The sequence below is a fragment of the Clavelina lepadiformis genome, chromosome 8, assembly GCF_947623445.1.
Source record: "Clavelina lepadiformis chromosome 8, kaClaLepa1.1, whole genome shotgun sequence".
Taxonomy (NCBI): Eukaryota; Metazoa; Chordata; class Ascidiacea; order Aplousobranchia; family Clavelinidae; genus Clavelina; species Clavelina lepadiformis.
The window spans coordinates 17,314,941-17,337,479 of record NC_135247.1 but is presented as its reverse complement, the minus strand read 5'-3'; the positions used below and the strand labels follow the sequence as shown (position 1 = coordinate 17,337,479).

Genomic DNA, 22,539 nt, shown 5'->3' with positions numbered 1-22,539 from the left:
AGGGAAAACCCAACTAGTTAGCTGTAAAATAACTTCGTTGTAATTATGCTGGATGTTGATGGTAGGCTGCTATGAGCAGGGTTGCCATTGGTCTGGGCTCAAAATTAAAGACGACTAGGAAACGAAAGAAGAATACTACCTTAAACGGTGCACAACAGGAGAAGACAATTAATGTTTCTAAAAAAAACGAGACGCTTTTTACATGTTCCTAATTTTCGTATCACTTTGGTACTAAATGATATACTAAAGGAGTCGAAATGCCCAAAGTAGGAACCTCTACCCTAAAAATAAGCATGTTTCTTAGAAATAAGCACATTAGTATTTTCTAAGACATTGTACTTGAAAATAAGCACAAATATTAGAAATAAGCACGGAATGGTAACCCTGGCTATAAGGCAAAGGCAGTAGGCTTCATCTATGCTGCAGCACTGGTTAACCAGGCTACCAGCAGGTTCGGGTAGAGTTAGGCAGTCGGTACTTTAAAAGTACCATCGATAATGGTACTGGTACTTGACAAAAAATGTACCGACGGTTTTGGTATTCGGTACTATTGTAAAAAAGTAGTTCTGTACTTTGTTGGTACTGGTACTTTTTGTGTAAAAGATGCTGACGGTATTGGTACTGAAAAAGTAACTCGGTACTATAGTATCGCGGTACTGCCCACCGGTTTGGGTTTACATTTTTGTGGACCGCATAATGGGCATTAAAATCTGCACATTTCGCAGACAACTTTCCTTATTTATTAAGTTTGGTACATCAATACATGTGGTTACAGGCTGTTATGCCAGAAAACGGCCTAGGCTACTTTCAATTTCAAATCTTGGTTAGAAAAAATACAGTAATTGCAAGATTTATGTACACATTTCAAGTTGTTTTATAGTTTTAGTATAGTCTAAAAAAAGTTAGCACCATGTTTATATTGCTCCCCACAATGAGCAACGAAAAACTAGCACTAGTAACATGATATAGCAAAATCCAGAAATTATTATATATCAACTTGTGTTTAATCACAAACCTATTAACTGTTGCCTTTTAGGCTAATTAATAAAATCAAAGATTGTGTACTGTGATATACAAAACTCACAAACGACGTTCAGAATATTAACTCAGATACCAAAATACTAAATAAGATGAAAACAGTAACAAAATCAAAAATATTGGAATAAAACCAAGCGTAATGTATGTAATGATAATAGTAATTGTAAGTCGCGATATTTCGATGTTTAGTATGTTGCATACACTACAAGATGTCACTTGATAGCAAATTTCAACTTAGAGGTTATCTTAAGGGTTGTGCACAGTTAATTGCTTGGCAGTAGTCAAGTCAAATAACTTGTTAAGTAGCTGGCGCAGATGGCTGCATCTGTACAACATTTTGTCCAAGGCCTTAAAAGTCGCAATGAGGAAACGCGGCTTACAACGGCAACTGCTCTGCAGCGTTACATAAACACAGGTGACTTCTTAAAGATTTCTCTATTGAAAATTTAAAGACTGAATGATGTGCTAGTAATAATATGGATTAGTTGTTACGTTTAATACAATGAAGTTTTATTTTTTTGTTTAATGAACAATTGTTTTCTTTTTTTCAACAGAGGTTCAAGAGCTTTCAGCAGAGCAAAACAATGAATTTATGACGGAATTAAATGAATGCATTTATGAGATGGTGGCAAGTTCAGACAATAATGAGAAGAAGGGGGCAATATTAGGAATAGGTAGATTTGTGGTGAAATTATGAAACTGTTCAGATTTTCTATCAGAAATTTTGGTACAAAACGTTTTATTTTTTCAGTAAATGTTCCTTGGTATCCTAAATCTGTAAAAAAATGTGTGCTCCTTGAAAAAATTGGATGTTCAACTCTGGCAAACTAAGCTTATTCTGTCAATGGACACAGTTAGACAAAGCAGCATTTTTTAGGCCTAACCTCTTGTAAAAGCTCTACTTTTTCTCTCTGCAATAGTCTGGTCACAATTGCCAGAGTCATTTCCTCTAAATACCTCTCTTAATATAATCTCTTCATGCTGTGTGCACAGATTAAGTTTAAGACAATTGCATTATCTGCATGTCAGCCATCTGGGCAACCTTATTGTGCAGTGAAAACTCATTGTTAATAAAACAATGGGTACCCAGTGGGCATCCATTCAGCTCAATTTTGGATGTGCAACATAAAATTAGGTTGCCATGACATGGAGACACTGTTAAAATCTGACCTTGTACATTTAAATTCATCAAACCAGAAAATGAAATGTGAAGTAACACATTATTTTAAGTAAACCCAGCTTAAATTTTGCTTGTCCCAATGTCATTTAGTATACTATTAGTGTTATAAGTCATTACACATAGTGTATAACCTCCAAACTTTGTATGAATGTTTTCTTATAAAAGAAATGATTCTACTTGTACTGATGTTACCACTACCTGGAAAAGGTAGAATTTCGTTTACTCACTAGTTGTTCTACGTTGGGGTTTTCTTTCTCAATTTAACTTCCATTATTTTATTTCAATGTTTGCAGTGAGTCAAATCGAAGTGGACGACGCAAATCACGGTCAACTTCTCAAATTTTACAATGTTTTAAGAAATTTGTTTCCCTCTCCTGATGTTGGTTTGTTGGATTCAGATTGTTGATTTTTAGTTATTTTCAAACACAACTTTTTTGTTTATTGCAATTTCTGTAAGTTTGCTAGATTTGCTGGTGCAATGCAAAGATATGCCTAAAAAAAATTCGTTGTATTCATGCAGGTGTCATGGAAATAGCCGCCCAAGCTATGGGGAGAATGGCTGCATCGAGTGGAACATACAGAACAGAGCATATAGAATTTCAAGTCCGGAGATCCATTGAATGGTTGGGAATGGAGAAAAATGAAGGGAGGAGACATGCTGCAGTAAGTCGTTATTACTTGACAGTTCTACGAAAGTAAGCAAAATTTTCAGCCATGTTTTACTTGCCCTAATGACGCTGGTGTTAAGTTGTGCAGCAACATTTCTGTATTAACATTACAGGTGTTCATTTTAAAAGAAATGGCCGTGTCCTCGCCGACTATATTCTACCAACAGATTCAATCTTTTTTTGAAAATATTTTCTACGCTATCCATGATTCAAAGGTAATTACAAAATTTCTCAGAACTATGGTATCCTGGCCGTTTTTATTTGGCACTCTACGCAGTTTTTTCCACTTTTTCACTCTCATTTTTAGAAGAAGCTGTTGAGGCTTCACTGAAAAACTAAGAAGTTCTTATATTGCGCCAAGTTAAATTTAACAAGTCTTTCTCATATATGTCTCTTGTGCTTAGTGCTATATCTAATGTGATGCTATAAAATGGGACATACATAGAAATAACAAGATTTCATTAAAAACGTTTCAATTTATTTGTTTTTGACCTTTTCACAAATGAAAAGTTTATTACCGTCAAGCATAGCGTTTTTGTTGTTGACTTCGATTTCAAGCTAATTTATGTTTTGATAAGTTAAGCTGATAAAAAGGCCGGTAATAAACTTTTGAATTATTGGTCCTGAACTTAACAAATTAAAGCTACTAAAAGGTCCAACTGAAAGTTTCTTTTAAGAAACAAGTGTACTATGATCTCCTGCTGAATTGTGAATACGATTGCTTCTCTCGAAAATTTTAGTTTGTTCTAACTGGCATTTTGCGCTGTGTACCTGTGTACGCTTTAAGTACCAGTAATTGTAATTCTTCTATTGTACCAACAACAGCAAGCTATCAGAGACTGCGCAATAGAATCATTAAGGGCAGCCTTGGCTCTCGTTGTCCAACGTGAAACAAAAGATTCCAAGTACAAACCAGTGTGGTACAAGGTATGTATTGCTACAAAATAATAGATTCGCAGTTCTCGCACTTTCTAGATGTTGACTTCACCAATAAACAAACGCTCTCATCAAGCGCTTGGTGCGTTGTGCTGTGGATCTGTGATATGTATTAAACCAGAGTGATAATGGTGATATTGTTATTATTTTGTTTTACTCTTGAGTTTTTTTATGTTCGATAGACATGCTATGATGAAGTGATGTCCATTATGGAAACTTCACCGTTTGAGAAATCTCAAGCAGTTCGTGACGATCGAGTCCATTCTTCGCTTGTTATTTTGCTCGAATTGCTTCGTATCAGTAATTCTGAAGGTAGGGAGGTTTTGCCGAAAAATTACCGGGAATAGTTAGAGACATGATAACAGAGATTACTCGGTAGAACTCATTATATTGTAACATTGGTGTTTTTCAACATTTTTGTATAACGATGGTTTTCAGATGACTTAAATCAAAATGATGCATCCATCTTGGGATACTTGCAAAGCACTCGTTCTTCAAATCCTGCACCGGAAAAGGTATTAGATACCGAATGATTTTAGAAATGATCTACACTAAAGTGTGGGTGCCTGTATTTTCTAACTTATTTTCAGAGCCGTTTGTTTCGAAGCACAAAGCAGCCAGTCAACACTTTCACAACTTCTGTTTCATCACACAAGCATCAAAGTATGACATCATAACCACAAAGTTATCTGTTAAAATACAATAAGTGCCAGTAATAGTCAATTACCTTTAAAAAAAATTTCCTTGAGAAATTTGTTACACTCAGAGCTTAGTCATATTACTCAAGGTCTGCTAGTGGTTCATAATTGTATAGGCAACTGCTTAAATGAATATTTATGTCAATTACTACCCGAGATATTGGTAGCAGTTCATTGACCCTTTTTTTCAAGCACTACCACCGCCTCTAACAGCAAACAACAATTACGTTCAAACTGTGTTGCTGAAGAGCCAACACTGCTGTGATCTCATTGCCGAGCATTTTGATGACGTAAGTCGAATAAATTACAACCATTGACATATTTTAGTTTAGTTGCTTTCTAACTGAAAGATGTACTTTGTTGTTTTAAGTCTTTGTGCCACATAAATTTTGGAATAGAGTTTTCTTGGTATTACATTCAGGACAAAGGTTCCCAACCTGTTGCTCATGGGCCATAAGCTTCACCTAAAAACGTTGGAAACTTCTGTTCTGGTATTTTGTTTTTGAAATTACATGAAGACTTTTTTTTAGGTCTGTTCGTTTGTCATATCGTATCGTGGATCTCGTAATACTCTCATCCAGCGTGCAATCATGTCAATCCTTCCTCGTCTTGTTGTCTTCAATCCTAACAAATTCAACACTTTGTATTTGTCTGATGCCATGAATTTCTTATTCACTTGCTTAAAAAAAGTAATTTGACTTGCCGATTAACTACTTAACCAACTAATTATTTACCATTTAATTAATTTATCTAGCTTTTAACAACTTTAATTGTGCTCTGCAGTGAAAAAGCCATCAAAAGACATCAATCTTTTCTGCCCTAGTTTATGTTTAAAGTTGAATGAAATACTGAACTAAAAATAAGATATCTTTTTAGGCCTCCTTCCAACCCTGAAAGTCTCACGACATGAATTTTTTTCCAGGAAAAAGACAGATCAACAGCATTCTATGCGATAGGACTCATGTCTGTTGTTGTGAAAACTGCCATCAACCTTTACACACCAAAGATATTTGAATTTATAAAGCAATACTTGCCTCCTAAGGAGCCCAATGCAAAGTAGGTTTATTTTGCAAACTTTTTCCCACTTCAACTTGGGTCGTATTATTGAATAGATTTTCTGATTTTTCTGATTATTTTTCTGCTTATAAAATATTTTTCTAATTTTTGTAGAAAACAAAGAAGTTTTGTGCCGGAACCAGCCGTCTTCAGTTGCATCTCCATGTTGGCAAAATCAGCATCGGAAACCACCATTGATTACATCCACAACGAGTTATTGCAACCCATGTTTAAAGTTGGTCTTAAGTAAGTCAGTCTTTGCATATCACACGTTACTTTACGGTTAGATTATTTTTATACACCAATTATGCAACTGTTTTCAGAACTCAAACTACTGTAAGTAGAACTTAGATATTTACATAATTATTCTATTTTTGCTGCAAATTGCTAATCACACCTAAAATTATGCACCAAAGTACTTGATTGATGATACTTACTAGACTTGACCAATAATAATACTTACAAGCATGTTAGTTCATGGTGAAAACTAAAAGTCATTTTTCCTCATTGCAGTGCGGCCTTGATGCAGTCGTTGCATGAACTCAACATCACGGTACCTTCTCTGCGTCATTCTATTCATGAAGGTGTTCTCCGAACCCTCTCCAGTGTCCTCTTGCCCAAGAACTTCCAGGGAGCGGGAGACCAGTCTTCTTGTAATCAGTCTTATTTAGGGAGCATCATGAGTAGATTGAAAGAGTTTGAAATATAAAAAAATATTGAATTGTCAAGGTTAATTCAAGTCTGCAAAGATAATGAATTTTTGAAGATACTTTTTCTTCTCTGAAATAAGTTTTCGTGTTTAGTTTTCGAGATAAAAATTTGAACTTGATCCACTCTACAGAAGCGTAGAGTTCACGAACGATTTTTTGTAATTTTTTCTTCAGCATCGTCTAGCAGTGAACCCGATGTATCGATCATTGTGCTTGCTCTTCACACGCTGGCCACGTTCCAGTTTTTCAGAGAGTTGCCAAGACGGTCAAAAGTACCCCCTTCCCCTTTTATAGACTTCTGCATGGAGTGTTCGACACAGAAGTATTTGTGCCACGAGAACACGGAAGTTCGGCTAAACGCTGTCGCTACTGTGGTTGCACTCATGCGACCTTCAATACCAGCTCCATGCACTTCAGCTAATCAAACTATTGTAAGTTATATTTCCATTGGCATACGAAAACATGAATTATAACCTGATGCTTCAATAACAGTCACAGATTCATGGGTCGGTTGCGTGCTGTGTTTTGATGTGACATTTCGAATGAATCAGTTTCATTTTAATATGTTGTTATTTGTATTTTTCCAGATATATCCGGTGCTTTCCCCAAAACTTGTTAAGATTGTTGAAAGCATTCTCCACCTGGCGATATGTGACACAGGTGATTGTGGTACTATGGTACAGGCTTAACTCGTATCTGAATAAAATCTAACATCATTTATCTGAAAGCACATCATAACAAAAGAAAACTGGTTCAGTTACAACCTGAAAATCTTCATGACATAGTTATATAGAAGAATTACAAGGGGTGCAAACAAAGAACATAATTGTATGTTTTTGTTACAGCCAAACAAGTCCGTTTGCATGTTTTGAATTTACTTGATGAAAGGTTTGACAGCTACCTTATTTTGGTGAGTCAAGAAGTATACTTTTGGTTGTAGGTTTCTTAGTTAATTTCTGAGTCAGATTTTAATAAAAACAGAAATTTTTTTAAATTTTCTTTTGAAGATAATACTCAGAACATGAATTACTGTAATCTTCTAATCAAATATTTACTGCAAAAATAGATATTTCAGATTTCTTTTTTCCTTGAACCTCTTGAAATTTTTCAGTCGGAAAATTTGAATCTTCTTTTTGTTGCTCTTCACGATGAAGCGTTTGAAGTTCAGGAGATGGCAATTCAGACAATTGGACGACTTTCTGAATTGAATCCTGCCTATGTGATGCCGATGTTAAGAAAAACTCACATTCAGGTGCAACATAAGTCGAGTTTTAAAATAATTATTCCACAGCTGTTGTTTTGTGCTGTCTATTTGGAAACATATCAAGCATAATTAGTGTATGGAAAAGTTGGAATACATTATGCTTTGAAAAACCGTGTAAAAATATCCTACCAAGACAGAGTCAATTGTTTCTTCAATGTAAGGCTCAACTTTTTGTTTTATACATGTAGCTCATAGCAGACTTGGAGCACAGTGGAGTTGGTAAAAACAAGTTACAGGCTGCTCGCTTGCTTGGACATTTTGCGAGAAGTGCACCAAATGTGATGAAGGCCTATGTTCTATCCACTATGAAAGTGAGGGGTTTAATTGTAGCAGAAAACATTGTATATTTTCTTCATTTAACTTGTTCAGGCAGTAAAATTGGTCGTAAAGCAGAAATGTCAAGATTCTTTATGAAGTTTATAAAACTGACTAAAATTCAAAATGTCTCTGCAGACCTTAATAATGAAGCTCCAGGACGATGAATCAACATCCTCCGTTTCGGTCGGAATCATGAGAGCCATAGGGGATCTTGCAGAAGTCGGCGGTCCGGATGTTAATTCTGTCCTCGACCAATTGATTCCAATCATTCTGTCAATGTTGCGAGCTTTGTCATGTTTTCCCAAGCGCGAAGTAAAAATCATATTTCTGTTGTGAGGCACACATTACTCTTGGCCATTTTCTTGACCATACGTGGAACAGATTGCTTATTGTAACAAGTAGGCCTATGCACAGCTTCTGAGTTGTTCCAAATATTATTAAATCTTCGTTCTGTAAGTGTTTTACTCTTGCCAGGTTGCACTGATAACACTTGGCAAAGTGGTCGAAAGTACCGGCTATGTGGTAAAACCTTACTACAAATGTCCACAGCTTCTGGACATCCTCCTAAACTTTCTCAAAACTGAACAAAGCCTTGCATTTAGGAAAGAGGTGATAACAACTGTTAGCAAGAAAGGACAAGTGCTGTTAAAGTCATACACTTTATCTGTTCATTTTCCCCCCCCCGATTTTCCAGGTGATGAAAGTTTTGGGACTGATAGGAACACTGGATCCCTACAAACACAAACAAAACCAGGGAAGCGTCGAGGATGGTCTGCCAGGAACAGCGGAACGAAGAGTGAAAAAAGATTCAGGTAATCGCAAACCGATGCAGTTCTTTTATAATAGCAATAGTATCAATCGAAACATACGCTTTTAATTTTTTTTTTCGTGTGAAAGCTCCAGTTCTGTCACTGTCGCCACTTTTTTCCATGCTGCGTGTACAGTTTAAACCATAACTTCATGCGCTTTACTCTTTCGATTGTGGATTATATTTGAATAAGACGTTGGCGAAATATATATCTGCTTTAAGATTGTACAGATCGATCTGCGATGCGATCCTGGTTTTATTTTACATTCAACTGTGCTAAACTTTTTTCCGAGTGCAAGTACCGTTCAGTAAGATGATATAAAGATCATGCTTGTGTTTTATTTTCTGTTCGGTTATGAGTAGATCGCAAAAAGCTACAGATTTTTATCTGGAAATATGTTGGCTATCTGTTGTTGGCTTTGGCATGGATGTTATCACTAGACCTTGTGCATTTCAGAATTCAACGTCAGCGAAATGCTGGTTTCGATCGGAGCCACTTCCGAAGAATTTTACGCAGCAGTTTCCATAGCAACACTGATGCGTGTTTTACGGGATCCTCTGCTCTCTTCCCACCACAAAGCTGTAGTACAGGTTAAATAATTTTCGTCAAGACTTATTATGTTGGTATAGGAACCATTTAACATTACAAAAAACATTGAACTGTCTCAGGCTGTCAACTACATGTTCCAGTCTCTGGGCGTGAAATGCGTTCCTTATTTATCGGAGATCATTCCAACCTATTTAACGACCATAAAAAATTGTGACCCAAGTATTAAAGAGGTTTGTGGCCATTACTGGACGTTGTTGAAGCCCCTCTTGTTAAATAATGTTCGAAGAATAATTTTTTTATTTCATCTGTTGCAGTTCCTCTTTAAAAACCTTGGCTTGATCATATCAACAGTGAAGCAGCATGTCAGAAGCTACATGGACAATATATTTGCCGTAATTACAGTAAGTCTTTTTCATGTTAACAATAACAAGTTGATCGATTGCGTTGACACAGGAGTTATACAAGATTATTTTAATGACATTATGACAATTTTGGCCCACAATTTCATCTACCTAATAAGATGTCTATGTTCTAAGGAATTCTGGAATATGGGCAGTAGCATGCAGGCCACCCTGATCTCGTTGACAGAACAGATAGCAGCTGCTCTAGCCTCGGAATTCAAATTGTATTTACCACAAATAATTCCTCACGCACTGAAGATCTTTATGTATGACGAGAGCCCGGCTAAAGGCGTGACGTTGCAGGTACACAGTAGGAAGATGTCTATTGTCAAATTAACTTTTCGTATTACCTGGATTTATAGGTGAGTAAAAGATGTTTAATGACTCAATACGGAGCGGGATTTTAGTTAAGCGTGAAAAGTATTTAAGTCATGCTTATATATTTCTCTGTTATCTCTTTATTTTAAGCTACTTCACGCATTGCAAGTATACGGAATAAATCTTGATGATTACAGTCACATGCTCTTACCTCCGATGATGCAACGATTGCGTGCTCTTGAAACTCCGACCAACATTAAAGCGTTGAGTGTTTTTTGTTTTACAATTTATTGTATTCAAAATTTTTAAATGTTCAACATTTTGGCACAAAAATGATTGATATACCATCCGATACTTGTAAAACATATGTCTTTTTCAATAAAATCTTGGCCTCGTGCAAAAGTTACTTTTGACCAAGGCGAAATTTTTCATTAAAACCAAGGTTTTAATGAAATAAAACACGAATTGAAAAATGAAAACTGACAAAAATTTCTATTTCAGAGCAATTCTTGAGACGTTATGTGTCCTGTGTGAATGCATTGATCTTCGCCAGCACATGTCCCAGATTGTCCATCCATTGGCCCACACCCTTGACAACGCCCCAGATCTGCAATCGCTCGCAGTTAAAACGCTTTGTGGTGCTGTTAGACAGTTTGGCTCCAGGTGATGCCACTGATTTCGCACTGCACTGCCATAAACATAAAGAATGACTTTTTTCTCACAAAACTTATGTCGTTGTTTTCACTTTTTCAGGTATTCTCCATTTATCCCGATGATTGATGTTGTAATGCAGAAACACAGAATCGCAAATTCAGTTTATGAAACGTTGATTTCTCAAATTACAAAGGTCAGTCATTGTCTTACCATATTTACAATGATAAATCGCTTTTCATAATTTCAAGTGTTACTGACCTTGTATTCCTATAATCCTCACTAACTAATAATAACCAAGTCTAGGTATAAGCAGGTTGTGTCTTGTGATAACGCAATCACTGCTTGTGTTTAGGGGACCCACAGAAACGATGAAGATGCGTTTCTATGGAGCGGGGTCACCAAGGCAGAAGAAAACCAGACAAGTTCAGATTTTTCCATCACAAAGAAGCAACACATTCACACAATTAACTTACAAAAGGTAAAGCTTGTTATACAAAAATGTTTAGAAAATTTATCTGCGTTAGCAAGACAATTGTTGCAGTTCATGCTGTTAAACAACAGTAGTTACTCTAAGTTACGTGAGACTAAGCTGTGGTTCAATGTGATTGGCAAACAATTACTTGATATCAACCTGCCAGGCTTGGACTGTTGCCCGGAGAGTTTCCAAGGATGACTGGCATGAATGGCTTCGTAACCTCAGTGTGGAATTACTCAAGCAATCTCCCTCCTTGGCTTTAAAAGCCTGTGGTGCTCTTGCTAAAACCTACACACCACTTGCCAGGTAAGTGTATGAAATTTGTCGGGAGTCTAATTTCTAACTAATGTTCATTATAGGTGCATTTGGCTAAGGTAAAGTGATTTGGTCTGATTACACAACAAACTGTACTCCCAGTGTCTGCAGACCACGGCATTTCTATGGTTTAAAAACTTTATAATTACTAAAGACAAGTGTGCACACAGCAAAACAGAGATTCACTGTGCAATTGTGTTATCTAGAGTTGTTTTTATAATGTTAACCAGATGTCAGAAATTTTCCAGGCTTTTGCACTGATTAATTGTTTTAAAAGGCATCTATTCAACGCTGCTTTTCTATCGTGTTGGAGCGAGCTGGACGAAGGTCAGCAAGATGAGCTTGTTCACTGCATCCAACTTGCCCTCGAAGCACCAGATGTACCACCAGAGGTCACTCACACCTTGCTAAATCTTGCCGAGTTTATGGAACACACGGACACTGTAAGTTTAAACGTGTCAAAATTAAGAAAAAGATGCTCGCGTGATAAACATCAAAAATTTTGACTTAATCTAGATAACAATTGACGGACTGTGTGTGTCACTGATCCCATTCTTGTGATGCTAGCGGCTTCTCCTGGTTCAGTGTTCTGTTATAGCAATGACCTTTGCTGATAAATTTCTATTTCATTATATTTTAATACAAGGGTCCTTTGCCAATGTGCGAAGACAATGGGGTGGCACTGCTGGGTGAAACTGCTGCGAGATGCCGAGCATTTGCCAAAGCTCTTCATTACAAGGAATTGGAATTCCACAAAAAGTCCACCGACGAAGTCATCGGTGACTTGATCAAGTAAGAAATATACTCAATCAGGATCACTGTTGTTTTATGGAAAAGGAACATGGAAATTTTTTTTCCATTTTATTTGTATTGTCTCTGGTGTAGAATAATCACTCAAGTTTTATTCACCTTTCGGTACATGGACATTTTCTCAGTTGTATTAATTTTTTGTCTGTTGTTGATTTTTCGTTTTTTGAACGCAGCATCAACAGCAAATTAGGCCAACCTGAAGCAGCAGATGGCGTTCTGGAATATCACATCAATAATATTGAAATACCCAATGTAAGATGAAGTTATTTGATTTTGATTGTCTTTTTTCATCGTTTTATCTGCATTGCACAAGTTATCTGCAAGCAGTGCCTGTGAATTTTTAATATCTAACTTTAACGTATTTGTTTTAGCAATGTGTTAGGGATGTGCCAGATTTACATTCATGAGGATGCGAATAATAGATTTTTTATACTTTGCGAATCCGAATCTGCTAGCTTTGCTTGTTGTACTTAACTAAAATACCCAGACAACCTACGTGATCGTGCTTAAGATTGTTACAACGACAACAGAGACTAAAATTGCTTATACAAAATTGCTAGACATTGTCACAAACATTTCACTTTCTTTAAAGTCAGTTACGCAACTGAAAGAATTGTTTTCTTTGTTGTTCTTCATAATGTGACATTAAGGACATTTAGACCAATTATGCTCCGTGTATGACTTGGCACGTTCCTACAATATAGTTTATTAACATACGTAAGAGTTACAGTTGATAACTGAACATTTCCCTCCGCATATCAAGTTCAAATACTACTTAACTGAATTTAAAATGATCAAGTCTAGATGTTGTTCCAAAGTAGTTATTTATATTGACCAAAGTCCTCGGATGTCCAAACAATAAAATGTACTATGACAGCCACAGCACAACATAAACGTAGAATGGTACGAAAGACTCCACAAATGGGAAGAAGCGAAACAGACCTATCACTACAAGTTGTACGCGAGTCGTGTCCCGACTTTGGAAGCATCTGGTCCAGAAGAGGAAAATGTGAAGAATGAATTAGCTGAGAATAAACTGGGTTATATGAGATGTCTGGAAGCTTTGGGCGAATGGTCAGTATACAGAGATGATGCCATAAATGAACATGACTTTCTCAATACCAGTCAAAATAATTTTATTCGGCTTAGACATCACCAAACATCTGAGATATTTAACTTATTTTCATGACGTCTTGCGGTTGCTAATCCAGGGATGCTTTGTACGATTACGCGGAGGAGCAGTGGAACACTTGCGAGGGCGAGATACAACGGAAAATGGCCCGGCTTGCTGCCGCGGCCGCGTGGGGCCTTGGCAAGTGGAAGAGCATGGACGAATATACGTGCATGATTCCTCGCGAACATTATGACGGATCGTTATATCGCGCTGTCATCCACATCCACAGTAATCACTTCCCACAAGCCTTGGAGGTAATAGTCAGATCGAATTTAATAATAGCAAACACTATTAGAACATTGTGTAACATACTTGTACAGTAGAAACTCCGTAAACCAACCATGCATCGGACCATTGTTAAATGGTTGTGTTAGGGGGATGGTCACGTTAGTGAAACTGAATTCTATACATTGCAATAGAATAGAAGATATTCCAGGGCAAATTTAAGTAGTTATTAACTGGGGTTGTATTGTATGTAACATAACGGGCCACTTGCATTCCTGTAACATTCCATTCCACTTGCACTATACATCAAACTTCTCCAGTTATACTATGAATGTCAATATGTTCTGCACCATGTATTCACTTTTATTTTATTGATAACATTTCCCCCAAAAAAAACATTTTATCGGAATTTTCTGTAGCGCTTGTACTGGTGTCAAACCGTGATTTCTATGCTTAGTTTGTTGTGTACTGTTTCACTCGTGGCATATGCAATGTTCAGTCACTTTCTTGAGACTCTACTAAAACATCATAACACCATATCCCAGTGCATAAGCGAGGCTCGCGAAATATTGGACAGTGAGCTGACAGCATTAGCCGGTGAATCTCACAGCCGAGCATATCCAGCTTTGGTAAACTGCCAGTTGTTAGCCGAGTTGGAAGAAGTGATTCACTACAAACTGATGCCGGATCGGAGGGAAATTATTCGGCAATCTTGGTGGGACAGATTACAGGTAATCTGGGATCTTATTTGAAGATTTTGTTTTGTGAAAAACCACGTCGTTAAAAATATTTGCAGTGGTTTGATGATAATTTTGCTTTAACCAACAGCGCAAGAATTTCTGGCAAACATAATTCAATTACTGGTTAAATTAATATAATTAACTTACTAATATTTCCAGTTTTTTTTTACGTGTTTGTAAAACTTGGATCAGTTCTGCCGACGTGATAATTTTGATTTTACATCACTCAGGGTTGTCAACGGCAACTTGAGGATTGGCAGAGGATCATTCAAGCCCGTTCATTGGTCGTATCTCCACATGAGGATATGAGAACGCTGCTGAAATTTGCCAGTCTCTGTATGAAGAGTGGTCGCCAGGTGTGTAAATAATTGAAGTTTCCATTACTGCTCTTTTTTTACTGATTGAAATATTTGTAAAATTGACATGTTGTCACTCAGTACCTAAGTTCACAAATTTACTCTGGCGTTATAGTTACTTTTTTACTGTGATATATACAGTAAATCGAACAATTATCACTTAAACCGTTATCAAATACATCCTACCAACTTTATTCTGACATTCTGCTTAGATGCTCGCCCAAAAGACCTTGGTGAAGTTACTGGAAGTGGACCCAAGTCAGGAGCCACTGAAACAACTGCCCACCACCTATCCCTACGTGTCTTTCGCTTACATTAAACACATTTGGAAACAGAATAAAAAGGTTAGACAACAAATCAATGATTTTTTCTCATTGAAGTGAAAGTTACGGAATTAATGCAATGTAATGATATTGTTTGCAGAAAGATGCGCTGGAAAAAATGCATAAATTCGTGGCAAACATACAAAATGTTCCGCACACCCTTTCAGATCTTGAACAGCGAAATGAATTAAAACATCTTTTGTCACGGTGAGATTTCACAGGATATGCCATTACAATACAACGCCTTTAATAACATTACAATGTTTCTAGTGAAAGCTGTGAATAAACACATTTTCGGTACTCTTTCTCTCGGTTTTGCCAAAATTGCCAGCATGTATCTAACTGTTTTAGATGCTTTTTGAAACTTGGCCAGTGGCATCAAGATGTTCATGGTATCGATGATGCTACCATCCCTCAGATCATTAAGTTTCATATGCTTTCTACTGAGCAGGATAGGACCTGGTACAAGGTGATGCAGTAATTACTTAGACATTCAGTATATTTCTGTGGTCGTTCGTAGAAAATGTGTACAACTCTCAAATACCAATCGCAACTTAGTCGACTTACGCAATTGGAGTGACATACTGTGAATATTGTATTATATGGTTGTGATATCTGTGATTTCCTGTAGTAGGTTTTGGGTTATTCCATTTGCTTTATTAATCACTGAAACCTTGTTACAGGCCTGGCATTCTTGGGCTGTTGTCAATTTTGAATGTGTCCTGTTCTACAAAAACAAAATGGATCTTTTGAACGAGGCAACTCCGCAAAAAGAAGAAAGTTTCTTTGAAAGAGGTGAGAGACTCGTCATCAAGAACATCAAACAATCAGGCCAAGATTTAAATTATTGTGACATCATACGAGGTGTGCTACACTCCAAAAAGCTTAAGTCTTATCACCAGGTTCTAACGAAGAAGAGGAAGACAGTTGTCCATCGGAGTCAGAAGTGTCCGACATTGAGAGTCCGCCACCGAACAAACCCATCGTCATCGCATCTAAATCAGAAGCGCAGAAGGTAATACTAAGTGGTTGAATTTCACTTGCTTAAATAGCTTATTGCAGCAAAGCCTTACCATTCTCGCGTATGACATCAAATTTTAGAAAATGTAATTCAACATTTAAAGATAACACACCGTATATCATCATATTATAACAGTATGAAAAAAGTGGGAATTAACGTTATGTGTCTCGATTCAGACTGCAAAAATGCAAGTAATAAATTTGCTGACTTTCATGATTAGCGATTAGGTTAGGCCAAGCTAATGCTAGCACAATTTCAATGGACGTCAAGTTCTTCTGTTATGTAGCATGACTTCACATCGACCATCTTGAAATTTGCTGTCCCATCTGTTCAAGGATTCTTCCACTCAATTTCACTCTCCCAGGGGAATTCCCTCCAGGATACACTCAGGTCTGTTTATATCTCAAGGTTATTTTAGCTAGTTGTTTTGGTAGGGTAACCTGGCAGATTGCAACTTTGTTATTGTGTGTGCTTCCAGAAATATTTACTTTTATCCTGCCTTTATGTGCAACTTTATTAATTTCGATGCTAAGACTGTGATGTGATGAAAAACTTTGTTTTAATTAAATGCAACTAAAATCTTCTGCGATATCCAGGGTTTTAACACTGTGGTTTGAGTATGGGCATTGGCCTGCTTTGCACGATGTTCTTGTAGAAGGTATAAAGAGCATTCAGATAGAAAACTGGCTCCAGGTAAGCTGTGAGATTAAAACTTTATCAATTACTGGTACGCTTTATTACAAGGTGCATTGTATCATGGATTCATAGCAGTAACGTTTCTAGGATGAAAATTTAGTACGAATGTCCTAAGAAATTTAGACAATATAGGATTTCTGCATGTTTTGTAACAGGTAATACCTCAACTAATTGCTCGCATCGACACTCCCAAGTCACTCGTTTCCCTCATAAACCACCAGCTTCTGACAGATATTGGGAAACACCATCCGCAGGTACTTTCCCTAATGGTACTTTTCCCTTATTGACGAGATATGAAAAATTTCAGCCAAAAATTTTGTGCAATAGATCATGGTCAGTTTTGTCCGTTTTTTGAAATGACTTGCTCAAGTTTTGTGCTTCATTTCAACATATTTATGATAATTTGACTTTCTAGGCTTTGATATACCCGTTGGCGGTTGCGTCCAAGTCTGTTATACCAATGCGCAATCAAGCCGCGAATAAAATTCTCACAAAAATGTGCGACCACTCCAACGCATTAGTGCAACAAGCCATCATGGTGAGAATGAATGAATCTTCAAACTGGTTGTTGAAATGCGCAAAACCAACTCTTATATCTGCTCGATTGGTTTAAGTCAGCGAAAACATGCTATTGAAGAAACGTGTCAGATGTCACGTATATAAACTGCAAAACTAATCCGTTTTACCCAACCCGTTTATCAACGCCTTTAAAATTTTCTCATTTCATGGAAGGTGTCAGAGGAATTGATCCGGGTGGCAATCTTATGGCACGAGCTGTGGCATGAGGGTCTAGAAGAGGCGTCCCGGTTGTATTTCGGCGAACACAACGTTCGTTTGATGCTGAACACACTGGAACCTCTTCATACCATGTTGGAAAAAGGCCCACAGACGATGAAGGAAGTCAGCTTTAACCAAGTAAGTCTGCTACCGATGCATTCCATGAGGCTTAATTACCGGTTGATTGCAATCGTTTTTCTGGATTTCATTCGGAATGAAACAGCTGTAATGGTTCTAATAATATGTTTTTTTATGTGCAATCTTACATACTGTACCTCCATATGTTTTTTTAATCGGCAAACGCAGTGTAAATTGTTTCCTTTCATATGGAACTTTTCTATTCGTTTCCATTCAGGCGTATGGTCGTGACTTGCAAGAGGCGCAGGACTGGTGCAGAAAATTTACTCAATCTGGAAACATCAAAGATTTGAACCAAGCATGGGACCTCTATTATCACGTGTTCCGCAGAATTTCAAAGCAGTTGCCGCAGGTATTTTGTTGAAAATTTCCAGTAGTTGGAATGCACCATGAAGCTAGATATTCTGTTGCCTGTATTCTTCACGATAACAAAGTCTGTAGCATAACCATTAACCACCTTCTCGACTTACAGTTGACCACCATTGAGTTGCAATATGTGTCACCGAAGCTGCTCATGTGCAAAGACTTAGACTTAGCAGTGCCTGGAACGTACGATCCTCATCGTCCAATAGTTCGCATCAGAACCATCCAGCATACGCTGCAAGTGATAACTTCAAAACAGCGACCACGAAAACTCTCTATTAAAGGTAGAAATGCTTTAGTTGTTTTAATTTCTTAACATTTATTGGTTTAAAATTATATTGTAGTTTTTAGCACGTTGTAAATTACTTAAAATTAACAACTGGTAAATAAAATAAACTGCGAAACAAAAGTCAACGCTAGAGCGCTGATGAATACTGTATTTTTTTATTAACAATTGTTGTTTTTTCACCCAGGGGGCAATGGCAAAGAATACACGTTTTTACTGAAGGGTCACGAAGACTTACGACAGGATGAGCGGGTGATGCAGCTGTTCGGATTGGTCAACACCTTACTAGCAACTGACCAAACATGCAGTCGGAAAAATTTAAGGTTTTTTTAGTTAAACATTTCAATAAAGATTTGCCTGAAATCACGCAAACGTTTTTTCATAACGTTATTTCTTATACATTTGATGCTATTTTAACTGCAGCTGTAGTTGTATCGTTTTCAAGACTTCATTTTCTTAATTCCAGTATTCATCGCTTTTCGGTGGTTCCCCTATCCACCAACTCCGGTCTTATTGGCTGGGTGCCAAACTGCGACACTCTACATACTTTGATCCGAGACTATCGAGATAAGAAGAAGATTCTCCTCAACATTGAGCATCGGATCATGCTCAGAGTAAGAAGTTGCCTCATCAATATGAATTGCTATGCGGCTTTTTGACTTAAACTCAAAGTTTCTTGCAGAAGTGTTGTTGCTTTTTGATAATTATTTTACTTTTATTTCTATGCTGTAGTTATTGCTAGATTGCCTCTCTGAGGAATTTTTTCCTTGTCCATTGACGTTTGCATTATCATAAATAGATGGCGCCAGATTACGACCACCTGACACTGATGCAGAAGGTCGAAGTGTTCGAGCACGCAATCAACAACACTGCCGGTGATGATCTGGCCAAGCTTCTGTGGTTGAAAAGTCCAACATCTGAGGTTCGTACTGGGTATGGTATCGGAAGATTTATCTTTGAAGTGAGGAAATCTTTGCACGACTTAAACCCGGTGACAATTCCTCATCATTCAAACCCTGGTTACCGAACTATTGTTTTCGTCCACCTCCCGATATATACAATTTTTTTTTATTTGATCTTACCCGAATTTGAAAGTGTTCACCAGAACCACTGAACAGGAGCAAGTGATTTTATTGCCTTTCCCAAACGCATTACACTGACGCTGCAGTGCTGCAAAGTGTCTCACGTTTCTGAGATGATTTTATTTTTTAATACCAAGAGCTAGTTCTGCTGCATATGATTGTATTCGTCGATATTGTCATTTTAATCGTTCTTTTTGATGTTACCGATTTCATGATCCACGAAGACAGAAACCGCATTCAAATGAGTGAGTATTGATAATTGTGTTACAGGCTTGGTTTGACCGACGAACAAACTACACTAGGTCACTTGCTGTTATGTCAATGGTTGGTCACGTGCTTGGTCTGGGCGATCGTCATCCCAGTAATTTGATGCTAGACCGCATCAGTGGAAAGGTTTTGCATATTGATTTTGGAGACTGTTTTGAGGCAAGTACTAAACTCATGCTGCTCAGTGTTAACGGTATTTTCAAATTTAAGTATGTCATATCCTGTTCTAACTTTATTATTGTTTGGTAGTGTAAGTTATCTGGTAACAGAAGATTGTTTGATGAAATGTTTTTATTTGTCACCACATGCTGCAAGCCTTTACCTGACTTTGTTGCCTGAAATTGTGCGCGCAGGTTGCCATGGCTCGTGAAAAATTTCCGGAAAAAATTCCTTTCCGCCTTACCAGGATGCTGACAAATGCGATGGAGGTATAACGCTGTAATTCGTAACCTGCAGCCGCAAGCATCGTAAATATTAAGACAACCAACTTGACCGCAATGTCAAATGCTGGCGATTACCACAACACTAATTTCTAGGTGACTGGTATAGAAGGCAACTACAAGCACACTTGCCACATAGTGATGTCAGTACTTAGACAGCATCGAGAAAGCGTCTTGGCGGTGTTGGAGGCTTTTGTTTATGACCCTCTTCTCAATTGGCGACTGGTAGACAGTAAGTAATATCAAGCGATTGATATTACATCTGCTATATTATGTTGTCCAGCATCTCCTATTCACGTTTTAAACGTTTCTCATGATGCTGCTTTTTTATTGCTAAATCTGTTGGTTGGTTGGTTTGTTTTAAGTGAATGTTTGAATGTTACTGCTTACGTACTAATTACTGTGTTTATCATTTTGTGATGGTTATGCACGTTATTGCTTTCTTATTCAGACAACAATGAGCACAACACCACTAGAGGGGGCGAAGGAGGCGTTGAGAGTTTCGCTTCCACTTTGGCGGCAACAGCGCAAACACCAGGTTTTTAAAACATCATGTTAAAAGTTTTCTTTCTTCTGCTGTTAGTAAAATTTATTCGTTTTTTAGCCGAGGGTGGCGCTAGGCCTGAAGTTTTGAACAAGAAAGCTCTTGTGATTGTGAACAGAGTTCGTGATAAATTGACAGGTAAAATTGACTTTCTCACAAGAAAGTTGCACAATTAGACTTTAAGATTTTGAATACAATCGAAGTACCCAGTGCAAGGCTGTGTTAGGGGTCTTGCAAGCCTTTGTTGTCTGTAATGTGGCATGCATTATAGATAATTCACTTATGGCATTGTTTTCTAGAACCTTTGAGTTTGCATAGTTTCTGGGTAGGTCACGTTCGTTAAAACTTTCACAACATGTTTCTAGGTTGCGACTTCACTTCGGAACCGATGGACATTCCCAATCAAGTTAATCTGTTAATTGCGCAAGCAACCTCCCATGAAAATCTATGCCAGTGTTATATAGGATGGTACGTTTTTGGTCAAATATTGGTAGAAGGTTAACATATAGCATGACTTATTTCGAAAAACAAATGCAATATGATGTAAATGCTTGGCCTAAGCTGTTTGTAGCTTCTTCGCATGTGCAGAACTGTACTAAACCCATCCTATTCTTATATTTTTAGGTGTCCGTTTTGGTAGGCTATTTCAATGCTATCAGTGCAATCAATAAATTTGGAATACACTGTTGTTGTGTATATAAGTTGCTAGCCCGGCAAAATAAGCTGCATGATTGTGATTTGTCAACAGATGTCCTCATAACTTTGTTTTTCTCTTATTGTTGTGCGATCAAATGAACTGTTTACGTACCTGCCATGTGTCGTCAAATACAATACTTGCGCATTTAAAATGGAAATTTTATAGTTTAGTATTAATTGTAGTTAACAAAGACTTCAGAATTACACAAATTTGTTAAACAAATTGGTAAGTGATAGTATTTGAAGGTCTAGGATTTGTTCCATAGTAAAAAGTGATGACGATGTTTTTTCCTAAGCAACGATTGGCGTCAGTGTTGCCAGTTTAGTATTTTTCTCACAATATTCTATTCGTATTTAGAATCCTCTAGCGCAGAAAACTTACTTGTATTACGTAATTGTTATTTCTATTAAACAATTTGCATTCAGTACATTGAAAAATACTACTTAACGTAAAATTATTTATGTGTCAGTGTTGTGTAACACAAAGTTTTGCACGTTGTTTAACAGGCATTTGTAATTTTAACTTGTTATTTGGCAACACAGATTGGCGTTGTAAGGTTTTGGGTTGGTAAGTCGTAATCTCATACTTAGCCTAACTCAAACTTTTTCTCAAAAAATGAACTTTATTTTAAAATTTTGTTGAAATGTACGATCTCTGTATCCCAGACTGCCGGTACTTTGACGTCTTGCAGTCTTCGACTGAGGAAAGTCTTTGCACGACTTAACCTTTGCGATGATTGAGCGGTCGAGCCCCGCGTTACCGAGCAAGCCGTTATTCAAGTCGACAAGTGCCGATCGTCAGTATGATACACCAGTACACGCATTTTTTAGTTTTTGTGTATGTTTATTTGTTATTGGCTTAATTTGGAACTGTTCATCAGGAGCCATAGTGGAAAGTGTGGCACGTCCACGCTGAAATTTTTTATCATCATGCCAATTTATAATAAATAAAGAATTCGGGCTTCAGTGCACGCCATCACGCTAAAATTTGCATCTGTGCACGCACAATTTTTCATCGAAAACTGACGTACTTTCTAATCGGGAAAAGGAGTAAGTGTCGTTAAACTCGTTAATGTTATGCCTTGTCCAAGGGCATTACAACGCCAGAGTGGAATCGGCAAGTTTTGTCTGCCAAAGGTTTACGCCAACAAGAATATTGCACCAAAATATTGTATTTAAAAAATCTGTCCATTTGAAAATATGTATGTAGAC

At 37.3% G+C, this 22,539-nt stretch overlaps 1 protein-coding gene across 1 annotated transcript; it reads left to right on the top strand.

The window, feature by feature from the left end:
• The first annotated feature begins 1,250 nt into the window (after positions 1-1,250).
• On the top strand, positions 1,251-21,479 carry LOC143468355 (serine/threonine-protein kinase mTOR-like). Its single transcript, XM_076965515.1, has 60 exons — positions 1,251-1,453; positions 1,593-1,712; positions 2,512-2,601; positions 2,739-2,881; positions 3,000-3,101; positions 3,712-3,813; positions 4,005-4,134; positions 4,261-4,337; positions 4,413-4,485; positions 4,713-4,810; positions 5,051-5,209; positions 5,443-5,576; positions 5,691-5,822; positions 6,090-6,229; positions 6,461-6,717; positions 6,874-6,946; positions 7,132-7,196; positions 7,398-7,538; positions 7,739-7,861; positions 8,004-8,180; positions 8,343-8,477; positions 8,563-8,680; positions 9,134-9,267; positions 9,346-9,456; positions 9,541-9,627; positions 9,763-9,930; positions 10,096-10,208; positions 10,447-10,608; positions 10,699-10,792; positions 10,952-11,077; positions 11,238-11,380; positions 11,667-11,832; positions 12,036-12,181; positions 12,373-12,451; positions 13,077-13,273; positions 13,411-13,627; positions 14,144-14,329; positions 14,569-14,694; positions 14,907-15,038; positions 15,118-15,224; positions 15,369-15,486; positions 15,701-15,812; positions 15,920-16,032; positions 16,325-16,428; positions 16,635-16,731; positions 16,890-16,988; positions 17,150-17,272; positions 17,467-17,649; positions 17,867-18,001; positions 18,122-18,296; positions 18,486-18,621; positions 18,765-18,912; positions 19,098-19,220; positions 19,651-19,806; positions 20,001-20,075; positions 20,184-20,319; positions 20,539-20,625; positions 20,692-20,769; positions 20,997-21,099; positions 21,256-21,479. Exons 1-60 carry the CDS (start codon positions 1,354-1,356, stop codon positions 21,269-21,271), a joined length of 7,500 nt encoding a protein of 2,499 aa, XP_076821630.1. The 5' UTR covers positions 1,251-1,353; the 3' UTR covers positions 21,272-21,479.
• The last annotated feature ends 1,060 nt before the right edge of the window (positions 21,480-22,539 follow it).